A 25,387-nucleotide genomic window follows, 5' to 3' on the forward strand; every position below is an offset into this window, starting at 1 on the left:
TCGTTGCAATAAGTATGCATATAAACTCACACATATACAAAAATGCACACACCTATACACACGTTCGTTCGCATGAAGTTTCACGGTCAAGTAAATGCTTGGACTAGCATAAAGCAAACACGATCTGTTCCCGGGCTGATTCGACCGATCAAGTATTTTGTTTTTCCTACCACTCCAGTCTTCCAATTCCTATATATTTTGCCTCTTACAACAGCTTTGGCACTCTCATGTGTCAGCTACGAGGAGTGTGTGTTGCCGCCTGCGCCGATGGCTCGATCGCTAGAACACTACGGAAATCGAAAGGTCGCCAGTACAAACAACAGTACAAGAATTAATGGCACGAAAGGAAATAAAAGCACTATATTAATATAGACACGCGCGCGAATCGTTCACAAAGCACATGACAAAGGGGTGCGATAGTTGCAATAGTAGCACGAGACCAGAGAAAAATAACAAAACATCCACACACACACACAGCGTGTCCGGCTCATTGGTTGCATTAAAAATTCATATTAATTATCAAGCTCCTCCACTGCCTACTGTTGGCGGCACGGATCTGGGATCAATGGCTGGACGACCAACTGCTAGGCCCCGGCACCTGACCGAGTGACACCTGCCTTCTGCTTCTAAGCCCACCCGTCAAGGAGCATTGCTTTACAGACATCGTTCTGATTAACTTTAACCCTCACAGTTTCTCCAAGGAAAAATGGTCACAGCGGTTGAGGCAATAGAAAAAAACCCGCATCACCCAAGTGGCACTACGCACCTTGTCCACGATGACCTAAACCACACACCACTTACACACACAAACACCGGACAAACATTGCGAGCCTGCTTGGCGATAGAACGAGAACAAGTTGCTTCAGTTGGTCACTGTTGCTGTGCCTTGGCTTCAATGCTGCCGAAGGATATGGGTAAGGTTGTTTGCACAATAAAATATACATTCACTTGAGGGCAGTGGCAATCGATGATTCTCGTCATCCGGGGCCGGTCACCATCGGTAAGGATTCGGGTAGCCCGTACGTTTACCCCATCAGTCCCTCTGGGCAACACCTTCAGCAAGCTGATGGGTGAGTCGCAAAACAGCAGCGACAAGAAAAAGTAAGTCAAGGTGCGGTGTGCGTATAGTGATACGCATCTATCCTATTGCACCCGCAGGGCCACAATTAGATCCCTCGCGTTACGCACTTACCGACTGCCACTTAATGACGAAGCAGTCCTTCAACAGCCTGAGCAAACCCTAACCTTAACCTTGCATTATTCAAACCGTCTCCAAAAACGTCCGCCACACAGCAGCTCACGTCTTCACGGGCCATTTCGGCCAGCGAATGGATACGAATGCCCACCCCACCCCTTGGGTTCCGCCTTCAAGTGCTGCAATCAATCGTGGACGCATTCGTTCAGAAACGCCTTCCAAGGTAAGCAACCCGGTCAAACAAGCAGACGGAACTCGGCACAGAACGGTGTATAAGTTTTTAAATGATTTTTGAACGTTCTACCACCAACCAGCGCTATAGCGGACACGGCAACACTTCAAATCAAGTTTTTCTGGTCCATCTTAGCAGCGACCGAAATGCTGATCCATAAAATTCGGCTTGTGTTTGCTGGACGGCATTCACATTACGTCGACGCTGTTGTTAGGACCTCCACCATCGATTAGGGGACCGGCGACGGAGTCATGCCATCAAGGGATTGTGATGTTCATGGTCAAGGACGATGGTACACTATAGTCTTATGTCACAAATAGCACACAACAACACTGTTTTCCACGGCTCTTGAAATGCTAAGTGCCTCAAAAGCTAGTACCAGAGTGCCAATGTATTAACTTCTCCAAACGTCCTTCGCGCTAATAAACTGAACCCATGTGCAGCTACTAGCTGCTCGTTCGCGACAAACCCCATTAGGTCAGCGGTTGTACCAACCAAACTGAGCAAATATGGTAGCCACCACATCTCTACATGTTGATTGGCAGCTGTAAACCAGTTAGGCATTCGCCTTTTCTCCCAAAACAGGTAACTGTTCTTGCTATGTTGCTAACGATAACAGCAGGTTGGATTTTCCCAGCTCAAAACACTGCCGTTGTTGATGATAGCACATCAATTAGCATTTGTCAACTCGATGAAGCTGCTGACACACAAATCTCTAGTGCAAAAAGACAATACTGCGCAAACGATCCAGCATCTCTGTGTGCTTTACTCTGAAACCATCCACGTATTTCAGCACCTCGATTGAAATAGCGATCGCATTTGGAAAGCTTTACGGTCAACGCCAAGTATTCGCTTCGCTTGCCACCGTTTGATTACGATAGCGAAGTGATCGACTGGGGACAGAGTACCAATCGCACAACCAAATGATCGTTCAGGTGTAGAAAATGTTGGATCTTTTATTGTCATCGATTCGACAGAGCATCGATAAGACTTGACCATCGGGAAGGTCATGATTTCGGCACACCAGTCTACATATGTCACAACGCGAACCCAAACGGACGACGATAACGACTGTGACTCTGAGTCGCTGTGTCTGTGGTGCACATTTATAGCTCTACGCTGCGGCTACGAAAGTCGTACGAAATCCGCAGTCGGAATCCTTGAAGCAGCGGTTCATAACCTTCAGAAATTCGTATTCCCACAACAAAAAGCGGTCCAGGCGCAATCGACACCGCCCCGAATCTAACAAACCAGTTGGATCAGTCATCATTTCTGTCTATCGAACCAGCTGGAATGAGCAGACCACGACTACCACACACACTGTTCAATTCCCGTTGTTCGATCATGCAAAGCGATTGCGTCTATGAGGGCGCTCTACTCATGCAAACCCTTTCGGCGATCTATCCAGAAACGCAACGTCACAATTCGCTCGCATCATTTATTCTGTCTGCCATATCACGTCGAGTGCTTCCTCCACTTAACGCAACGGTCAAGATTGTAACTGCTGCACGAGCTTCTAACTAACAACACCAACTACTACTACAACATCAACGACAGGAACACCACCTATAGCACGAAGCAGCACTGCTACGAGAGCCGGGCGTTCTTCGTCTTCACTGGAGCTGCTTAAAAGCTGCGGAAGTTTTTACGCGAATGCGATCATTACACTTCAGAATGGAAAACAAAACTGATCGCGCGGACGGTGCTCGGTGCTCAGGCCCAGACAACCTCCTACCACCCTAGTGTGCGCGAGCCAGACCCATACGATCTTGTGCAAACGATCTAGCAGCCGCCCCATCACACAACTACAAACGCATCACGTAGCCCGGCAACGGAGCAACAGCCGTGGCAGCAGCTGAGAGCGAGCTGCTCGCCAAACTTGATGCGTGTATGTTCTAGTGCTGTCCGCTGCCAGGTCCGCTGCGGTTGTCTCGTTCTTGTTGAGGTGCATCGATGGTGCCGTGCTCAGGTGACACGAGCGACTACGACCTCCGGCCAGAACAATTAGCACTCGACCGAAACCGATCCGATCCCCTTTCTAACAAGTTTGCGATCACCGCTACATCGCCGGGAAAGCTCCATTCTCTCCCACCCTAAGCAGCGCTTCAATCTCGTTCAACGGGAATTCAGCCCTCTCATGCTACGGATTTCTGCTTTCTGAAGTCGTTTACAAGCACCATTTGGCATAGTTTTTTTGCCATTCGTTTGCTGTGCGGTACGAGTGCAATCGCCACAAGTCATTGGCCACGCACCTGATATGGGGGGATGGGTTTGCCGTTCTGGGGTGAGTTGTGGAGCGTGAAGTGGCGAGAGGCACCACCGAAAGAAAGCGGGCAAAATCTTCTTTGCCGTGCTTATCAGTAACGCACTACATTTTGAGTGCAGTGCGGGATGCAGTACTGCGTCTTATCAGTGCTGCTAGGTGCATCCAGCCGACGCTGGGATGGTGTTTCCGCTCATTTTCACGAGTTGAATGAATTCCGAGACATTGTGGCACGAAGCAAGCTGCGCAAATAACTCGTCTCGTTCGCTATGACCATGCAGGGCGGTTGTTACAAGTAAAGATTCAAAGCGAGGGCTTTCATTCTTACCGTATCTTACCTCCTTATTTTAATCTATGTTAACTGAAATAAAAGATACAACATAAAAAGATTCTCGTTTTAATACTGTTCCCTTCATCTACAGCTCCATCACTGCGGTGGATTATATCACATGCAATTGGCAACTACCTTCCAAGTCGTTAGACACAGACTCGGTGTACAATGATTCCAACATTGTGGTAAATACACACAAAATAACAATAAAAAATCATCAACACTGTGCACTGTTTCTTTCCCTTCCCTGTCGTTTCCTCCCTCCCGGATTCCACTAACACGACTGCGACGACCTGAAGCCCAGGGCTTCTTGCCTACAAGATACAGAAAGCAAAAGCGGAAGCAGGAAAATCGCGCATAAGTTTTGTGTAATTCCAAGGCACGCTTCAGCCACCAAGAAGTAAACAGCCCAGCGCCACGGACCGGGTGGAGGCTTTCGTGGTTATTACATTTCCACCGACGAGTCTCCCAGTGACGGATGGCGGTTGGCCAAACAATGCAGTATACTGTTCAGCTAAAGCTGCTGCTGCTGCTGCTGCTGCTGCTGGCACCTGATTCAACCGAAGGCTATGCAAATCCGCCCGTGCAACACTTGTCCAATTGAGATACGGGCCTCTTCCGCGTTTCAGTTGCACTTTGTTTAGCTGCTCCCCTAGCTACACCGACCGCACCTCCATCGGAGTGTGTTTCTCACTTGCGTCCCATTCGTACATTCGTACGTTCATTTTCGCTCGCATGCATTTCCCGTTATATCACCATTGAGTCTTAAAATTCTAATCAACCTATCGATCAAGCAGGAAATGCCGTTATTTTTCGATTTCGATTCGATCGAGCGCTTGAAAATGAACGATCGCCACCACACCACACGTCGACATATCCGTTTGCAAGAGTAAGACTGGCAAGCAGTGGCAGTCCATCCCACTGCATCTTGTTTAGTTGTGTACAAGACATACACATAGAGAGCCCTATCCAACGTTCTTTAAGCAGGGGTTCTGTCTGAAAAAAGTAGGTCGAAGCCGTCTTACTTTAAACATTCTACGAAAGCTTACTCAAACATAGCCAATGCGCGAGATACCGCGCGAGAAGCCTATCAACATATGATGGCACTCTACACAAAGCTTTTTAGATTGACAGCATATACGCTCTTTGTTAATCGGAGAAATTACAGCTATTCTTACAAATATTCTTCCAAAACACGATACATTTGTTGTTTATGATATTAAGTTTGTCGGATAAAAATTCTCGTTTCATCCGATATATTTGTGAAACAAAAACAAAGCAAAGCTCTCTTCATAACATAACATAACAGCAGGAACCAAAGTGCTGAAGTTGTTGAAGTTGCACCAAAAAACATACCTCATGATTAAAAGTCCAAAGACTCAATACAATTTGGAAGAATCCGACTGAAAATAAAAAGGCTTGTCCACCATTATATTGCAAAGTAAGAAGTGATTCACAGCCAAGATGAAACTGCCCCGGGCAAGCGCGGCTCACGCTGGAGGAAGGTTAATTGTGTAGGCCCACTGGGTAGTGCAACTGTGTGAGCATTCGGCAAGCATTGAAAGAGGTAATGCTACCTTTTTACAAAACGAGAGACTAACTCAATTCGCCGCAGAAGCCGGGTGGCGTGCGAAAATCGGAGGATGAGGCAGGAAACGTGACACTTTCAGCCGTGTTGGCTTGAAAAATGACAACTTAGCGCTTTGACAAGGCCACCACCAGAACGCGCTGCTGGGTGAAGTGTTGTGACTATGTGTCCATAATACACTAACCTCCACGCCACACACACACACACACACACCACACACACACACACACACACACACACACACACACACACACACACACACACACACACACACACACCACACACACACACACACACACACACACACACACACACACACACACACACACCACACACACACACACACACACACACACACACACACACACACACACACACACACACACACACACACACACACACACACCACACACACACACACACACACACACACACACACACACACACACACACACACACACACACACACACCACACACACACACACACACACACACACCACACACACACACACACACACACACGCACGCGCACACACACTATACTAGCCCTGCCTCGGGTTCCACCCAACGACAGCCCGAGTCCCCGTTAGGCACGTACTTAAAAGCGTGATGATGTTTGTACCCACCACCTCTCCACCCCGGCAGGTGAGTCCATCCAGCCCATCCGGCGGGATATGCAATGTGTTGGTAATTGTCAATTGTGCGCCTATCCAAGCTCGCCGGCGTACCTTTCGTCCTAGCATTGCTTGGGACTATCGGCACACCAATTTGTCGCAAAGCTTTCGAAAAGTGTGTGCACCAGCATACAAACTTCTGCCAAAGCGATCATTTGAGTATGCCTAACGACGTTTGTGTTTGAAACAAACGACTCGGAACAACGAACAGAACGCAGATAATTCTTTCGTACGCAATGCGAACGCACGCCTTGCGTTACATTAGCAGTGTGTCACAAGGTGGGGTGGCGAGTTTCCGCCGAGCACAAACGGAACCTACCCACCGACGGAGCATTATTACTGACTGTATGTGTATGCCCGACTGGGCCAGTCATGTTTTTCAGATGATATGTGGTTGTGTGCGTAAATACCGATTTATGACTGAACTTCAATCTCAAGGAAACCAACCCCAAAACGTATAACGCAACGAGCGCGGTTTGACTCGGAGCTCGCGATCGTCTCCGTTGCTATTTGCGATCGCGTGAACGTGTTGACATTGACATCGCGGCATACTAATTTTTGCCTCCAACAGTAGCACCTATGCGACACAGCATCAAGTGTTTCGCATCTGCTGAGTGAAGGTTTTCGATTAACCTGACGAGGGGTAACATTTTTTCACCCAATTTTAGCTTCTACTGACCGTATTCTAGCGCATGGAATGACACATTTGCTTGGCAGGATTGAAATGACGTGGGCCCGACGAAATTTTATTGAATGAAGGTAGCTACTAGTGCTTGGTTTAATGAATTACGAGCCCGTCATTGTTTCTAATCTCGAATGAACCGTACCTTCAATGCGGCTATCCTGTTTTTGGGTATACTAGTTTCTGATTAAAAACCAGTCCGATCAGTGAGGATTAATCATACCAACACCGACAATGCTAGTAGCATTGAATTAGAGAAATAACATGTTCAAAAAGCTCCTGTTAGTGAAATCTTCTTTTCAACGAAATTTCATTTTCACAAGGAACGTTGTGTTTAATTATTTGTTTTTTTTTTTGTTTTCAACTGAAATTTGAACAATCATTAATTGGTTATAAATAACACAGCAATATCTCTAAATCAAGTTTTTTCAACCAACGTGGTCAGCACACTCAAAAGTTTTGATATCCCCAATGTACGTGATAATCCCTGAATCCGTGAATCCCTCACCTTATGTAGGAGTTAGGAGCCGAATCGCAGTCGACTCCGTATTTTTGCTAACATTGTGGAACCAACTCCGGAAGGTAGGTCGGTCCATCATTATCCGGAGCTATTTGGAAACTTCGGACGAGTCCGACTTCGGACGACTTCGATTTCGGCCGAGTCACAATCGACGCCGTCTGTAGTTGACCGGTGTCGGGGCCGTCTGAAGTCCACCGGAGTCGGCCGTTTCAATGTTTTTTGGTAAGGCATTTCATCTCCGAATCCGACACCTGCTAACTTCCGACAAGTCTGGACGACTCGAACTACGGGCGATTCCGACTCTGCTTATCTCCAGCCTTCTTCACACGACTCCTACTCCAGACGACTTCATCACCGGGCGGAACTAGTGATTCCGATTTTGCTGAAGTCGGAATCGCACTAACAATAGCCAGCATCAGATTGAAGTCGTATGTGGGTTCCAGAGAGCACTGTGGCACGTGTTCGCGTAAATTCAATATCTAGAAAATCATAAATCTATAAACATTCATGATTGAATCTTTAGAAATTTGTATGTAATGTATGTAATGTAATGTAATGTATGTATGTATTTGTAATTTTTAAGATGTATGAATCCCTCATCGCTGAAGATATGAATTAATCTCAACGAAGGATTCATGAAACAATAGTTCAAACCACACCTGAACATATCTTAATGAACATGGAATATTCTAAATAATATATTAATTTATAACGACTTTATTTAATTCCTGGCTTTCTATTATGCTGTGTGTGCGAATGCACCCATGTACGCAATGAAGCCTTTCATCGAGAAAATAAGAAAACAGTTACCCCGCTCATTAGCGTGTTTTGATCTGCTCAATGACTCAACGTTTCGATGTCACCTACTTGGGAAGCAGACGTTCCAGTAAAGCAAAGATCGCCAGACTTCGTGCCCCTGAGGTTACAAAAACATGCCTCGTTTCGTTGTACAAACACTCCTACTTAACCTACTTTCGCTGCACCAACTGGTTCAGCGCACATTTTTTTCTGCCACATCAGCAATTGTAAAAAAAAAATGTCAATCTTTGGTACAATGATAGAAGTAATGCGATGGCTTACTTAAGGTAAGTAAAGAAGATTTTTGTATTATCGTGTTTGCAAATTACTGAAACTTAAGCTTGATTGCAATTCATTGCTGCGCTGCGAGAGGAAGGACTAGCTCGTACACCACCCAACATTCTGCGTATCGTTAACGCAATTGACCAATGAAATCTCAATTTGTAATCAAACCACTACGCTGCACGCATTACGCGCCTCCTCCATCGCACACTGCCCGAGTCCTCCGTTAAGTGGCGATTGCACACAGTGCCAGCCACCCACCGGTACATCGTCCGGTACATCCAGCCGCCGATGCATAATTCTAAACGAAGTCACCAACAGTGTGTGGCCGCCACTGATTCGAGCGCCACCGTGACCCAGTTATCGAGCGTGGCGCACCGACAATTGCCAGTAAGCAGCTCGGTGGACACGTCTTTCTCCCTTGCCGCGCGATTACGAGTGGGTCAGTACGCGCTCGGTTCAGCGACTTGGTGCAGTGACGAAGTGCAGTTGACTCTCGAAAACGGCTCTCCCCACAGCCGAAACCACACACGAGTGCAGCTCTCGTTGAAGATCATGCACCTAGTCCGGCAGGTTGGCGTTGCCGCTCGGTCACAAAAGCTCCAAACGCGTCACAGTAGTGGCAGTGCGTTGCGATCGTACGCTTCGTGACGAAATTCGTCTGCAGGATTTGGTGTCAGACGAGTGAACGCTTCGGTTCGGGGGCGCGTTGCTTCTTGGAGCGAGTTACTTTTAGAACCGGTGTGGTGGCCACAAGCAAGCTCGCACCCAGCATCCCCACTACAGCATTTCATCTCATCTTTGCCGTCGCAAGTAAGGGTTGGGGAGCAAAGGGATTGGCAAAAGGCTATCGAAAACTTGTTCCGATCGCATGTCCATGCTGTACGACCGTCTCCTTCCTTTCTCGTCTTTCTAAGTCTTACTGTAACATCGGCCCAATCCATGGCTGGTGCGGAGATTCGAGAGGAAACCGATTGCCAATTTTACAAGACGCTTGTTTCGCTACGGTGGCTTGCTTGCACAAGCGCTTGCACCGCATTGGTGGGGCCGAGAATTTGTGTCACGTTCTACTATACACGATCGGTACTGGGCACTCGTCCGGGCAGCAACCGGGTAGATGCAAGATCATTGATGTTTATCGACCCGGTGGACCTCCATTGCGTACAACTTCTTGATCGATCTTTGAACGCAGCTTGAGGCTTTAGAAATTGCTCAACGCAGCTATATCAATCGCAACTACCTTCACACGAAGCTTAACGCAACGTGTCTCTACTTTCGTGGAGCTTTTTAGTATTGCCTCTGAATAGCATACCAGTATTGCACCCCTGTTGAGAAAGCACAAATGACACAGATTCCTCACAAATAGTGAATGAATAAGAGCCCAGTGGTCGGCAAATTTTACATCCAAAAGAGCCAAATTCTATTAACAAAAATACTTATAGAGTTTCATTTGAAAAGGCAAAGTGATAAACTAAGCTTAAATATGAGATAAATATAGAATATATGAAGGGCCACCTAGGAAACATGGAGCACTATTAGATTCGCGATTCATATTTAGCCCAACGATAGACGTGTCGACTGTACTATACTCGACATGGTTCTATTACCAACCTGACCATTTGTCTACAACGAAGGATCACCTCTCGATACGCTTTGTCTTGTTCGTCCTTTCGTATTTCTCCAGCGTATTGGTTGTTTCATGTATTTCGGATCATGTTCAATGATCCATTCGATTGTCCATTGCAATTTAATTGGAATTGATCCAGCAAAGCTAATTAGTTGGAAATTTTTCAATTCATAACCGGCATTATCAAATTAAAAAAAATATATCAGACCCAACATGTGTCGGAATCTTTCTAAATTTGTATTTAAATCAATTCAGCTTCCTTTTCCGGCGTCGTCGGATGGTTGACGTCCTTGACATTCTTCAATTCAAAACACACACGTGGTTCCGAAACGTGCCGGAAACCGTTTTCCTATACTGAGAGACACGCCTCTCGATGGTTTTATTCGGATCAGATCAACTGACTGACAAGGATGAAATATAGCGAGATAATTAACTTATCATATCCGCATTTTTGAATAATTGAATATGCATTTGCAACTAATTGTAATATCACAAAAGCGTATTTGGTTTCATTGATTAGTGTTGTTGATGTGTATGTTACGTGATTTAAGCAAAAAATTTCATACTTATTTTTATAGATAGTGAGATATGAATAAGCCGACAATGTGAAGTATTAGGAAACATTGAGCTAAATTCTTCTCCCCAGTGTCACTCCTGTTGACACATACACAACCATACAAAGTGGTCATGCTTATGCGTCCTTAGCAGTAGTCATCCGTAATAATGCGGCAAGGTCAGTGCTTCTGTTGATGGTATGTATTCATAAGCATCTTCACTCGGTGAATCATCTCTTTGCAGCGCGAATAAATTAACCCTTCGTTAGCTGATCGAGGGCACTGCCATTGTGCATTGACCGTGATATCATAACGAAAGGCAGTGCACAGTGGGAATAATAAATGCACCAAAGCATGCAGAATGCAGGGCAAATTCAAAACGTATTCAAACGCCTTACAATTCACTGACAGTTTTAAGACTACAAGCTTAGTATTTAGAGTAAGTTTCCATTCGTTGCTGGTTCCCAAACCACTAGAAACGCACATTTTACGGGTAAAATATTTCCAACCCGCTACTGTAGTACTACTTCCAGCAAAGCCACAAATATTGCCAAACGATCCATTTCAGTGTCTTCTCACGCAATCCATTAAAAGCCATCTATGGAAGTATGCAAGCGCGCAAGAACTGCCGTCAACTATTTGCGCAAATGCCATTTGGCACAGCGAACCGACACGCAATCAAATATGTTGCTGTTGCCGTTTAGCCCCCACCAACCGTACAAAAAGGTAACTCGCAGAACGAGTTCCTAGTATAAACGAGGGCCACCACAAGCAAATTCTAATCCGGTCCCGTACGCCCACTGAACTGAGTTGCGGTGAAATGTGAGTGACGCCTTTACATTAAAACAACGTTTAGCTTAGGTTGTAGGTTCACCTTTAAAACTAAACTGCGCGCAAAACTATCGTTTCGAATTAAACTGATTCTATGAACGAAAACCTACAACCGATGTTGCTTCCACGGGAGAAAAATCTTACCGATAAGCCATCTCATATCGTACAGTACGCGGTTAGGGGCTAGTGATGCAATCAACATCCGAGCTCTTATTTCGGACGAAACCATACCGTAAACGAAAGCGAAAATTGGGCCATCTCGCATCGGTCCCACCGCTCTACTGGAAGGTACTGACCCTTCTGACCGCTCCCGACCGAAGTAACCACCGCACACCGCATGGCTGCCAGTGACGTCGGTGACAGTACATCGCAAATTGCACCGCAACCGACAGCCGGCCGGGTCGCAAAAGTGAAAGGCAGTAAAGACACATCCCTCCGCTGCAAAGCCCGTAGTTTTACCGAGGGTGCGGACAGAGCGGATCGTAATTTGGGTCGCTACGGTCACTTATACGGCCAGTAGGGCAAAACAAATGCACAAACACATGCACACTGTAAACGAGTACATGCGTACAATATGCGAAGTGTACACTAAATTGGCAAAGGACGAACGGACAAGCACGGGGGAGGGCGGCGTCAGTGCTAATAAGGATCCCTTTGGGTATCAATCGACTGTGGAACGCGTTGAACTATACTGTCAGTAGAGGTCGTACTATACTGTCTTTACGATCGATGAATGTTGTCGAAGTTTTAAAGGAGCTTGTCTATTAGCTTCGGCGCTAAATCTTTTAATAACATCGAATGGCTCACGATGCTTTTCATGAATATTTCATACCACCTGATACCAAAGTTAATTGATTACTTCCCCTCACATGAATTGAATCTTCCCTTTTGTCCACAAAATGATCCAATGTTCTCATGGTATAGGGGCCAATTAGGACTTTGAAGACAATGATTAGAACTGTTCCAGTGAAACAGGACAGCATTTTTGTAAACACATGAAAACCGTTTCTGTTCAATAGTTGCCTAAAGTTTGTACAAAAACTACACAAATCAACTAAACCATAAATAAATCCACGCCACACATTCTCAAACAGACACCAATTTATGAATTTCCTTTCACTTCGTGCGATTGCTGGTCGTCGTGTCTGATGAGCGACGAGTTTTGTTTGTCTTTTTTTAACATTCGTTCCCGTAATGTCAAGGTTTCTTGACCGTTGCCGAAACTTTACAAACGGATTCCAAATCGTTCGACTAGTATGCAGCTACTACCGATACGAATGTAACCGCAGAAGATGAACTTTGTGCTGAACTAAATAATTGTCTTTAAGAAGGTTAAATTATCTCCATCCATTTCTCCAACCACTTTCCTAGGTGTGGGGCCTTCAATAGGAAGTATATGAAGTTGTTTAATTCAATGTTCATTGCCACAATGAGGCATTTGTGTATGGCGTTATGTATAGTGTACCCAATTTGTGTAGTGCGTTATGTAAAAAAACCCAAACCCAAGACATTGAAATGTAAAGTCTTGTGCCTTGTGCGCCAAGGCATTTGAGTGGAATGTGTCATCACATCAAATTGAAACATCCCCCCCATTTTTAACGTTAAGCATAATTAAATATGCAGCCATTGCGACGGAACATCTCATTGGTCGCTTCAAATTTGTTAAATACCGTGCCATTCACAGCTTAAAAGTAATTATGATTTAACATTCGATCTTGTTAAAGCTCTTTAAATAACATTTAATAAAAACCACAACGCAGCCTGTTGTTTAAGGCTACACAGTTGTTAATGTAGGTGAACATGTGCATGTGAACGCAATCGTCTTTGACTGATATTGGCTGCTCATATGCTATTTTAAACAATCATCCTTCCAATTCCCAAACATTCCAGTAAAAACCAGTAAGAGATTAGCATTCTTTCAGGCTACAAAGGTCAAACAGGACCCACTGTTGCCGATCTGGACTAGCCAGCACGAGTTCACTACTCACACTCTTGCGCTTGTGACAACCATTGCTTGCTTATCTCTCGGTACCTTTTCTTTTCGGTTTGCCTTCTAGTACGATTACCTAGTGTGATTCATTAGACTATGGTTTTAATATGTTTTTTTTAATATGTTGCATATAATTTTTGGGTTGCCCCGAGAATCCCGTGGTACAGTAGACAACTCACATGACTCAATAATATGCCCGTCAAGGGTTCAAGCCTCAAATGAACCGTGTCCTAGTAGCAAGGACATACTAATCCGAAGGCATGGTACAACTAATTCTTGTGGAAAGTCTTATATACCGGCATGACCGCATAGATCTTTACGCCAAACAGAAGAGGAAAGCAGCTTGGGTCTCTATTTTTCAATTTCATGATCGTGGGTTTGACCAAAAAGTTCAGTTAATCTTTCATCTTGACAATGTATGCAGAGTTTGTTCAAAGGATCTGATTTAGTCGATATTGGGATAGTTTGCTCAATTTATCAATTAAATCAGAAGTTGGACTCCATTAAGACTTTAACACTTTTTAGTTTTTCTTTTGAGAACGGTTATGTACATGGCTTGGCTATTGAATATTGGATGCATTTGGCCAACATAATAAGTATGTTAAACTCATATTTAAGTCAATTTGCTGATTAGAGGTGACAGTTTTCTCTACTGAAACAATGACCAACACTAGTTTTTTTTGTAAAATATAGTTTTGTTGTGAATTTTCGGTAGTGTTGTTTGTGTTAACTTCTGATAGTTCCTCTTAATCCTGAGGTACCAAGTATTTATAGTATTTAAGATGCAGCCATGAAAGCATAAAAGGATGTTTATTTCCATAGACATCGGCATTATCTCCGAAACAAAGTGTCCCATTTCTAATCGATCCAAGCTTTAGCGACTTTCAATGTCGTTCATACCAAACGATACAGTAAACACTTTCCTAAACCAAATCGCGAGCCAAGGGAAAGCAGGTCGTGCTTTACTTTCAATGGTTATCTCACTTAGTGAGCGCCTTGAAGCGCACATTTTTTTATTATCAATCTAACCTTTGAACCTTACCCCTAGCCCAGCATACGGCATACGAACGAGCGAAAGCTTACTTTTCTGGAATGGATCACTTTCACCTCGAACGTGACATTTGGGAGCATTTTGGTTTGTTAGCAAAACAGCAGTACAGCCTACCATTTGCCATGGCGGATATCCATCGAAACACCCAAACAACGTCTGCACCCACAAAGTGGTGCAATAGGGCTGGCTGGCTGGCTAGCTGTTGGCAGAGGCTGCGAATATAGCTTTCTACTTAGCCAAAGCATTTAGCACGTTTATGCTGGACTGCATTTGATGGTCAACACAATGATGTTGGGAAGGTGGGGGAAGATTTGGCGCTAATTAACCGATTGTTCAGTTCTGTGGGCCAGGCAATTCAGGAAGCGCAGACAAAAAATACTTCAGATAGTTAAATATACTTGCCTTTTGCCCATTGTTTCTGTGTGACTTGAGCTTCAACGGGAAACTGCACCGATCTATCAACGAAGCCTGAAAGGGAAAAGATGGGAATCGAGACCCGATCTCGGATAACAGCGAGTCGTCTACGAGCGAACCCTAAAATAGCTCCTTCTTCCGTACCGCAAAACGAACACATAGAGCACACACAACGGCCAAATGAGGCCAGTAGTTCAAGTGCATTTGCAAGCGTGGTCGATTGGCAAAAACCAACAGCATTTCCTCGTGATCGTGGTGATACCACCTAGAACGTGTAAGCGATGATGGCGGAAGTACGACGCTACGGCGAAGCAAAACATAAACCACCAACAAACTATTGATTTGTTTGCATAATAAAAGTTTCACCTCAGCGGCGTGTGGAATCGGTGTGTTTGTGTATCTGGTTATGCTTTAGCGCTGGCCCAAATATATAATTACCAGATAGAACAAAGTTAAACCTGGTGGGTAAAAATTGCTAAAGGTGTGTTGTTATATTCGCAGGACAGACACCTCTAAAAAGGCACACAAAAGTTAAACGCAAATTAATCACCAAATTAAACCTGCACTCGTCTAAATTCGATTCAAATGCACACATAATCCATACCACACCGATACACTGGTGACAAAATTAGCTGTTCCTCAAACCTTTGATCGCCCGCGGTTGATCAAACCCGTAAGCCTTGACCTTCTGGCTGCATCGAACACAGCATTAATCCAATAGGAGATTTGCATACGCGCCGCTTGCCCTTGGACGGCGAGGCGCACAATTTTGCTGTAGCCACTTTCTGGCCTCGCCATCAATGATTGTGCGCGCTACTTGCACTGCATATGGCCATTGACATGTTCATCAAACGGAAGGGAGAAAAAAACGCTGCAAGAAGATCAAATTATTGCACGTAAACTGCAAGGCCTACTAGGAGCACGTGTGTTGCTAGCGAAGGACAAATTGGCGACTCAGCAACGCAAACTCACTCGATAGCGCTCGAACGGTAGGCCTCCGGGCAGTGGGGACGACCAGCACGGACAGTCGCAGTCGTCCCGCTCTTAATAGTGCACAAACCCACAAACATAAAATCCGACCTGCTAGCAAACACCGTCGAAGAGCGGTCGAAGCACAAAATAAGCGAAAGAAAACCAAAACCTTCCCGTCGCGCCCAGGCAAGCGAGCGATGGAGAGAAAGAAAGTGGGACAAACTTCTCCAATCTCCGGCTTCTCCGGTCAGCGTAGCACCGGTCCAGGCGAAGCAGTGGGCAGGGCGAGAGAGGCAAATCGAACCGACGGGCAAAAGCAGGCCACCCCATCGCTGTTGCTTGTAATGCAGCAACGAAAGGAAAGTAGGTACTTTCAGGACTCGCGTGGCCCGCGTGGGCCCGCTGTGCCATATTCCGTGGTGGGTGTACACCAAAGCCAACGCTTCGCCCATATTCCCTTTCCTTGGCCCCTGGCGGTTCCATACCATCCGACCATCGCGAGCCCTGAACCCATGCAATAAATAATATGCCGGCATGCTCATTTTCCTGTGGGTATTACTCCCTGGCCATTATGTTCTGGCTCTCCCGCTCTCTCGCTCGCACCGTTTCGCTGTACGAGAGAAGGAGATGCTGGTGCTGTTATCATTATATCTAACAAGCTTGTAAGGTCGAAGCCAACCGTGCCAGTGCAGGAAACATTGGGTGGAATTGCATTTACCCCTACCCGTCTTCCTTCCTTACCTTCACATCCTTTTTTTTTTAATCAATTTCTTATTGGTACTTCGGTCGTTTCACTGTTGTTCTTCAGCTTTAACAACATACTTCTTATCAAAAATGCAAATCCCTTATGCACTTTTCAGCTGATTAATGTTTGTTTTTTATCTTTAAAATGCACACCAACATGCATTAGCACAACCAGGTTTCACTCATTGCTCAACGCTTTTTTTTAATGCTTCCTCTTACTCTCAATTCACAGAAGAAAGAACAAAACCATATGAAAATCCCTACTTAGGATGGTTTTACACACACACAGCTAACCATGACGCACACACACACACACATATATATATATATATATATATATATATATATATATATATATATATATATATATATATATATATATATATATATATATACAAACACACATCCGGCCCTATCAATCACATTCCAATCCAAGGCAGCCAAGAGTTTTCGTTTTACCTTTCTGATAGCTATACGCAACAACAACAACAAGAACAACAACTCCACAGGCACAGAGCCACAGCAGATGTATTGCACTACACTGCACACTGGAACAATTTTTGCACTTCTGTAACACAACCCCTCCTTCGAAACACGATCACGACCGCCAACCTGGCTGTCTGCTGTGCACCGAGCGAAGCAATCGGAAACAATATGCTCTAAACGCACAACGACGAGACGACACTCACCAGGAATGGGACACGACCTCTTTACACGAACGAACTGAAAACGCCGGCGAACGTCAGCACAAACCTGAACGGAAAAAGCTGCCTCGGACGAGCGTGCATCGCAAACCCTTCAGCTGGTTGGAACCAGAAGAGAAGCTTGTGCCACCTCCGTGCCGCTTTGCCACACGGGAGACTTGCGCGGCGATATTCCGAACTGCTTGTCGTAGAGAGGCAATCGAGAAATGGAAATGGACCAACAGTGAAAACAGTTCCAACCACGTGTGGATAATCATTGGTTGATGTAATGTTATGAGTCTAAAAAATGCACATCGTGCCAGTTACAATAACCTAGCCAAAAATTCAGTGAAAGAAAAAATGCTAACCACTTACTGAGCAAAATTCTTTTATTTCTCGAACGAAGGCATATCTCGACTAGCATGGAATAGCCCATTTCCATTTGACGATAGGCCCGGAACTGAGAGAATGAGAGAGATAGATAGTTTTGCAAAAGAGCGAGAGAATTATCTCACCTTCGAATGGCTCTCTTTGTCGAACAGCTGGAAAACTGTTTTTTACACTGTGCATGTGTGCGTGTGAACATCAATGTTGAGGGTTACCCGACAGGCAAAGAGAGTTAAATTTACAGGCGAGGGGCATGTAGAAACAGGGAGAAGGGGTTCGGTCGAATTTGTATTGTCCGCCATAGTCGAGCGGCAGTGATTTTTTTCCGAATTGAGAGCAAGCGCGCGCAGCGCTCTCTCGCTTGCCTTCAAATTACACGGGGCGCTCTCGCGATACAAAACAGCTGATCAGCTGATACCCCCTCCCTCCCGTTTCTTTCCTCTCGCGATGCGCTGGATGCGCGGATCAGCTGTTCCCCCTCTCTCCCGTTTCTTTCGGTTTGCGCTGCGCTGTTGCCGAATTTGCGCGTTGCGCCGGACACCCCCTCGCGCGCGTTTCTTTCGGTGTGCGCTGCGCTGTTGCCGCACTTTGCGCGTAGCGCTGGACACCCCCTCCCCCTCGTTTCTTTCGTTGCGCGTTGTGCGCTGTGCGCTTTCGTTCACTTTGATTTGCAGCGTAATAAAATCGCATGCATCGAAATAAAACTTAAACACATCAAGCTCGGTTGATATTTTAACACTTTATTGAAACTTAAGGCACAGTTCCACACATCGCTAACCACAATCTTGCCACAAAACCACACATATTTTTTATTATAAATAATAAAAAAATCGTCACTTCAAGCACCCGCCTTACTGCCTGTATGTTGTGTATGTTGAATACTGTAAAAAAAGCATTGAAATAAAGCAGCATAATTTACATATTCATGTTGAATTATGAAAGATTAACGCTGCTTTATTTCAATGCGCACAACACTTCAACACTTGAAAATACGACCGAGGCCGTAATAATGTGAATTGAAATAAATAAAACTTCAACACTTCACTTCAAATTACATCGAGCGCCCGGGACTTAGGCTAAAACGCGCGCGGCCTCACGCTGCGAAGGCTTGAACTGTACTGACGATTTTGTGTGGTAGCAAGAAAGGGAACGCACGAGGAACACTCGCTGCACTAGTGCGAGCGAGACACCGACACCAGCAAGCCGCTGCGAGAAAACCAAACTGAGCGCGCAGGCTGAAAGTGAACGCACACATTCACACATGTGTGATTGTGTAAGTGCGAAAACTGTGTAGAAAGCAAAACACGCTCTCGCCTCCTAGCAATTCCGCGTATTTCCAGCCGTCTCTCCCTGCTTCTACATGCCCCTCGCCTGAAAGACGCACACTTTTACATTCTCTTTGCTAGTAGGGTATGCTTTTCTGTGTTTCTTCTAGCAAATGAGCTTTCAAGCTTTCTTCCGTTAGGTGTGTTGTTGTACAGCAGCAAGGGTGTCAAACTCGTTCAACGCGTTTTTAAGGGATCATTTATAGTTTCAAAACGCGGGGCAAATTCTAATTGTACGATAATATTGGTAACACTAAATGTGAAACCATTCCGTCTTAGAAAATAAGAATTCATTCGTTTTTTTTTCATTGCAATACGTACATTTCAAAAGGTGTTAAAGAGCCTCTCACATCGCGGATTTTTAATTTCGACTACGTCTATTTCTTGTTTACGAATTATTTTCTCTTTTCAGATGAAAATATGTATTATCAATAAGCACATATGTCATTTATATTCATTTGAATGCTTTTTTAAAGCATTAATAATCGTTTTTCAGTGTTCATAGCAAAGTTCGGCGATTTTTTAAATGAAGAGATGCGGAACTTTCTCAGTGAATAAATAGAATTTCCAATCTTTCTTGCCATTGATCTATCGACACGAAACGTTGTGTATAATGTCTTTGCTTGCTTTGGCATCGATTACCGTTAACATTTTGCACACCTAATAGAAACAAACAGCACATGGGCACACACACACCCAACATTACCATCGTTTTTCTTTCGACAAAATCTACCGAAATGTCTATAAATGTTAATGGTACCGCGATGCCTCTTATTATTCAATGTATGTGACTCATGCTTATCAACAGTTCATTAAAGCAGCAATATTCGCAAAGATGTATAATAATGCGTATCAGAAGTTGCGAGTTTATTTTAAACCATTTATCTAGCTCTTAACTTAACAAAAAAAACACATAATGTGCGAATAAGACATAAAAATGGATGACAGCAAATCTTATCATAAATAAGTGTTACACTACCACCTACGATCCACACATCATGCACTCGTCTTTGTTTTCCAGCGAGCATACCATCTCCGCCATTCTACGGTTTCTTTCCGCAAATGAACCATTATCTTGCGTTTGCTGCTGCTGCTGTTGCTGCTGTTCCGATGCTCCATTAGAGTCGTGGTGTTCGCCACCCCGCATTGGCGTACTGGTACTTCCGTTCAGCATCGAACGACGCATCTGCCCGGCCCGCGGTGGCGTACCTTCGCCCACACCATTCGACATGCGACTGACGTTCGACTCGTTACCGTTTTGCAGCTTCGTCTTGTCCACCGTAAACTGGATCGCATTCACGGCCGGCTTGGTACGCAGATAGTACATGCCAGTTTTCAACCCCATCTTCCAGCCGTAGAAATGGATCGACGTCAGCTTGCCATAGTTTGGCTCCGCGACGTGAATGTTGAACGATTGCGACTGATCGATAAACGCACCACGATCTGCGGCCATTTTGATGCACGTTTTAACCGAGATCTCCCATACCGTTTTGTACAGGTCGCGAATTTCCTGCGGTATAGCCGCAATCTTTTGGATCGATCCATTGTTGGACAGAATTTCGTTCTTCATGTCGAGATCCCACAGACCCATGTTGGTCAAATCCTGCAGAAGATGATGGTTCACCACCTGGAACTCGCCCGACAACACGCGCCTATTGTAAACGTTCGACGTGTACGGCTCGAACGATTCATTGTTGCCGAGAATTTGTGCCGTGGAAGCCGTCGGCATTGGGGCCAACAGCAGCGAATTGCGAATACCGTGCTTTGCGATCTTTTCCTTCAACTCGGCCCAGTTCCACAGATCCGTCGGTTCCTTGTTCCACATCTCGTACTGCAGAATGCCCTTGCTCACCGGGCTGCCCTCGTACGTCTCGTACGGGCCATCTCGAGCGGCCAACTCACAGCTCGCTTCCAGCGCGCCGTAGTAGATGGTTTCGAATATTTGCTGATTTAGCTTTTGAGCCTCTTCGCTTTCGTACGGATAGCGCATTAGGATGAACGCATCGGCCATGCCCTGCACGCCGATCCCGATCGGCCTGTGGCGCATATTGGAGCGCTTAGCCTCCGGCACGGGATAGTAATTGACATCAATGATTTTGTTCAGATTGCGCGTTACTGTCTTAGCGACTTCCTTCAGCTTTGCAAAGTCATACGTTTTATCTTGCTTTACAAACATGTTCAAGGCGATCGAGGCCAGATTGCATACCGCTACCTCATCCTTCGACGAGTACTCCACAATTTCAGTGCACAAGTTGGAACATTTGATGGTGCCGATATTCTGCTGGTTACTTTTACGATTGCAAGCATCCTTGTACAGCATGTACGGTACGCCGGTTTCCACCTGCGATTCGATGATCGCAAACCACAGATCCTGCGCCTTCACCTGCCGCATAAAGCGACCCTCTTTCTCGTACCCCGTGTACAGCTTCTCGAACTCTTCGCCCCAGGTGTCCGATAGACCGGGACAATCGTGCGGGCACATCAGGCTCCACATTTCGTTCGCCTCCACACGCTTCATGAACAGGTCCGGTATCCACAGTGCGTAAAACATGTCCCGTGCGCGGACCTCCTCCTTGCCAGTGTTTTTCTTCAGATCGAGAAACTCGAATATATCGCCATGCCAGGGCTCGAGATAGATGGCGAATGCTCCAGGCCGCTTGTTGCCACCCTGATCGACGTACCGTGCCGTATTGTTGTAGACGCGTAGCATCGGCACCAGACCGTTTGAAATCCCGTTCGTGCCGGAGATGTACGTTCCCTTCGCGCGGATACAGTGCACGTTCAGTCCGATGCCACCGGCCGACTTTGAAATTAGGGCGCACTGCTTCAGTGTGTCGTAGATGCCCTCAATGCTATCTTCGGACATGGTCAACAGGAAACAGGACGAAAGCTGGGGACGCTGCGTAGCCGCCGCAAACATAGTTGGCGAGGCGTGGGTAAAATAACGCTCGGACAGCAGATTGTAGGTCTCGATCGCTGCATCGATGTCCTCGCCATGGATGCCAATAGCAACGCGCATCAGCATGTGCTGGGGGCGCTCGACGATTTTTCCCTTGATCTTCAGCAAGTATGATCGTTCCAAGGTTTTAAAGCCGAAATAGTTATACCCGAAGTCGCGATCGTAAATAATGGCCGAGTTCAGCCGGTCGGCGTTATCCATTATCACCTTATAATGAAAGTCCGAGATCATGGGAGATTTCGTTTTCAGAAACTCGTTCTCCATCATGTACAGATCATGCATAACCTCTGTAAGAAAGAGTAACAAAATCCAACACAAAAGATGTAATGCAACGTTTAACTAAAAAATGAAGAGGGTAATGGATAACACTTCATTAACCTAAAAGTAATACAAGAACTAATAGTTCCACCTGTTAAGGAAAATAATAATTCCATCATCACACGAGCCGTGTGACATCACACTTTGTAACGGTCGAAAACGAGTACAGGAATATTCCTGTACATACCCTACACAGCACCCGCATCAAATGGACGCACAGCTGTCACAGCTCAGCACGGACGCAACGGTAGTAAGGTTTATCCTACGATACATTTCGTAGGGAAATTCATTCACTTACCAGAAAATTGTTTCTTCGTTTCCTTGTGCAGGTTGGAAACGGCCAGCCGAGCAGCCAAAATCGCATAGTCGGCATGATCAGTCGTTAGGGTGGCTGCCGTTTCGGCGGCTAGATTGTCAAGCTCCTGCGTCGTTACACCTGAGTAGAGCCCATTGATAACACGCAATGTTATAGCAACCTGCACCGGAAAGGAAAGGGAAAGTTACGGTATAATTCAACCGGAAACGTCAAGCTGGCCCAGAACGAAGTTTTCCGCTTGAACTGACTCGCTTCCGGGGGTGACAGTGGGAGCCACCCGTACCGAACTCATTAGCCCGATTATCAACTTACCGGATCGACGAAATCCATATTCAGACCATAGCAAAGCTTCTGTATCCTTGACGTGATTTTGTCAAGATGCACTTCTTCCTTCCGGCCATCTTAATTGGGACATAGGACAAGACGATTATAGATTCGTGTACCATTGACTAGTTCCGGCAGAATTTTATGGTACAGCACTTACCACGCTTGAAGACATACATCTTGTTTGGCTTTAGAACCATCTTGAGGGATAAAATATAGTACTCAACAAAACTAATAAAATACAAATCACAAAACTGTAAAACACTTAAATTCAGCGCACGAAAGTTCCGTCTGATCGCCAATGCATAAGGGAAAACAATGAACGAAGCGAATCTTTTGGCGCACTTTTACACTGACAGTATGTTGACATCGATGGCGGCCGACCACACAACACACAATGTTGGCTGCATTCCATACTCTGTTGTTGGCACGTTTGAGCACCAACTGTGTGATTATAATGGCTTAAATCATAATTATATAAACGGCAAAAATACAAAAGCCAGAGCCTAGCTAACTTTTAATCTTTTAAACAATTACGGAAGGCAATAAAACTTTGTCGAAAACGGTCAGCATTGCCTCTACTGTAGTCATTTCAAAATGACAGTTATGTCAGTTGTTAACTCGATGTTTAACCACCGACAAACCGACGTGACACTTCGAACAAAATGAGCTTCAAAAGTTGTCTCCTTATTTCAAATGAAAATACGTTAAACACTAGCGCCATCTCTATAATGATTCGCTTACTACACTGACACAGAGAAGAAACTGCTAAATCCTCTTTATGTTTTTCTTCGCAAATTCTAGTGCGTATTGTTGTATGTACTTATGTTTTAGAAACTTATAAAATGATTTTCCTGGATGTTTTGTCCAATAATTCTCACAAAATCTTGCCTCACACTTCCTTCGTAATTTGTATTTAGAAAAGTTGTTTACATCGAAGCAGCAGTGAACAGAGCTTACTTTGACAGAAGTGTTCGCCTCACTGGTAAATGACAGTACTTTCGTGTGGGACACTTTTGTAACGCCAGTGTCACGTCGGTTTGTCGGTGGTTTAACCTTCGTTTCTATTACCAAAAATACACCCTCATCTTTATGACCACCTACCCGGGTAGGTAATACTTTTTAAAAGGGAATAGGTATTTTTATTGGTAAAAAAAATGTCGTATTTAACTTATTCTATGCAGCTATAATAACAATACTTCTTTTTATATTATAAATTTATGAAGTATGGCTTTTAGTTACATAAATTGATTGCATAGCAATTAGATGAACTGACACTAAGGGCGGTGGCAACGCTCATCGGATGCGATTTTATCGGACGAGATTTATATGGGATTTGACAGATAACGTCGGACGTGCGATTTCGTCGTCATTTCAATCATTTCAATCTATGTGGCTTTAGAAGAATATTAAGAGCTAGAAAACTTTTGGAATGGATTCTATAAATATAACTACATGCATTGCTATACATATCATAACAAAATTAGCGACTAATCGAAACCAAAATCCTTTATTGTATGTATTGTATGGTTATAGAAGTAGCGGAACTTGGGGCGAGTGTGCCACCTTTAGCTTTTCAAGTTATAACTCACTAAAACGTGTTTTTCAAAAGCCGATTTAAATCTCATAACCATTTTACATCTATTTCCTCACATATAAATGAGTTTCGCTTGAAAAGAGGCAAGAGTGCCACTCGTATGGGGCAAGACGGCCACCTGGTTAAAATATCCGTGTTTCTTAGATAATTGGAAATTATTACGTTTATACCACTAGTGTATGTATTCCTACATGTATTTAGTCACCAATGAACCCTTTTTGACCACCAACTGTACCACAATATGGTTTGTTACTGTTCTGTTTTTCTGGCGTGGAATCCGCTCACAATAGCGCACCATTCCGCAGCACGATACAACAATGTTTACATTTTTGACAGCTCGTGCCTATGAAAGATAGTGGCACACTTGCCCCAAATAGAGATGGCTCTTTTGCCCCAAAAGTTGTAACTTTTTTGAAATGGAATTTTTTAGTGACAAAAAGAAAGTTTTTTTCAACTAACCCCACAAAAAATTTCACGTTTTCTCAGCTATACGGTGGTGTAAATATTTTCTCGGTTGATTGTTCGCATGATTTTTGAGAGCTTATTTGGTTGGATTAAAAAATTATAATATTCTGATCAATTTTGAAACTCAATATAAATCAGTTTAAAACAATGGGAAATATCGATTGGTCTATATGAAATTAGGCTCAGAATTCCTAGTCATTGGAAAGCAACCAACTGTATACACAATTGATCATTAAACTCAAGTTTTTAAGGAAAAATGCTTGA

General features: G+C 44.7%; 1 protein-coding gene and 2 long non-coding RNA genes across 3 annotated transcripts in view; all 3 read right to left on the reverse strand.

Moving 5' to 3' along the window:
- The window catches only part of LOC121595470, a 49,252-nt gene extending 31,680 nt beyond the window's left edge, over positions 1 to 17,572 (reverse strand). Inside the window, exon 1 of the long non-coding RNA XR_006005171.1 lies at positions 17,439 to 17,572. This is a non-coding gene — a long non-coding RNA (uncharacterized LOC121595470). The remainder of the gene's footprint in view (positions 1 to 17,438) is intronic.
- Positions 17,573 to 18,539: 967 nt separating this feature from the next.
- On the reverse strand, positions 18,540 to 19,008 carry LOC121596801. Its single transcript, XR_006005326.1, has 2 exons — positions 18,875 to 19,008; positions 18,540 to 18,700 (listed from the first exon to the last, which is right to left on the reverse strand). It is a non-coding gene; the product is annotated as an uncharacterized LOC121596801 (long non-coding RNA).
- A 974-nt stretch (positions 19,009 to 19,982) lies between these two features.
- On the reverse strand, positions 19,983 to 23,405 carry LOC121596800 (ribonucleoside-diphosphate reductase large subunit). Its single transcript, XM_041922049.1, has 4 exons — positions 23,222 to 23,405; positions 23,050 to 23,138; positions 22,720 to 22,897; positions 19,983 to 22,390 (listed from the first exon to the last, which is right to left on the reverse strand). The coding sequence occupies exons 1-4, from the start codon at positions 23,259 to 23,261 to the stop codon at positions 20,127 to 20,129; spliced, it is 2,571 nt and encodes an 856-aa protein (XP_041777983.1). The 5' UTR covers positions 23,262 to 23,405; the 3' UTR covers positions 19,983 to 20,126.
- Between the last annotated feature and the right edge of the window lie 1,982 nt (positions 23,406 to 25,387).

The sequence above is a fragment of the Anopheles merus genome, chromosome 3R (genome assembly GCF_017562075.2).
Source record: "Anopheles merus strain MAF chromosome 3R, AmerM5.1, whole genome shotgun sequence".
Classification (NCBI taxonomy): Eukaryota; Metazoa; Arthropoda; class Insecta; order Diptera; family Culicidae; genus Anopheles; species Anopheles merus.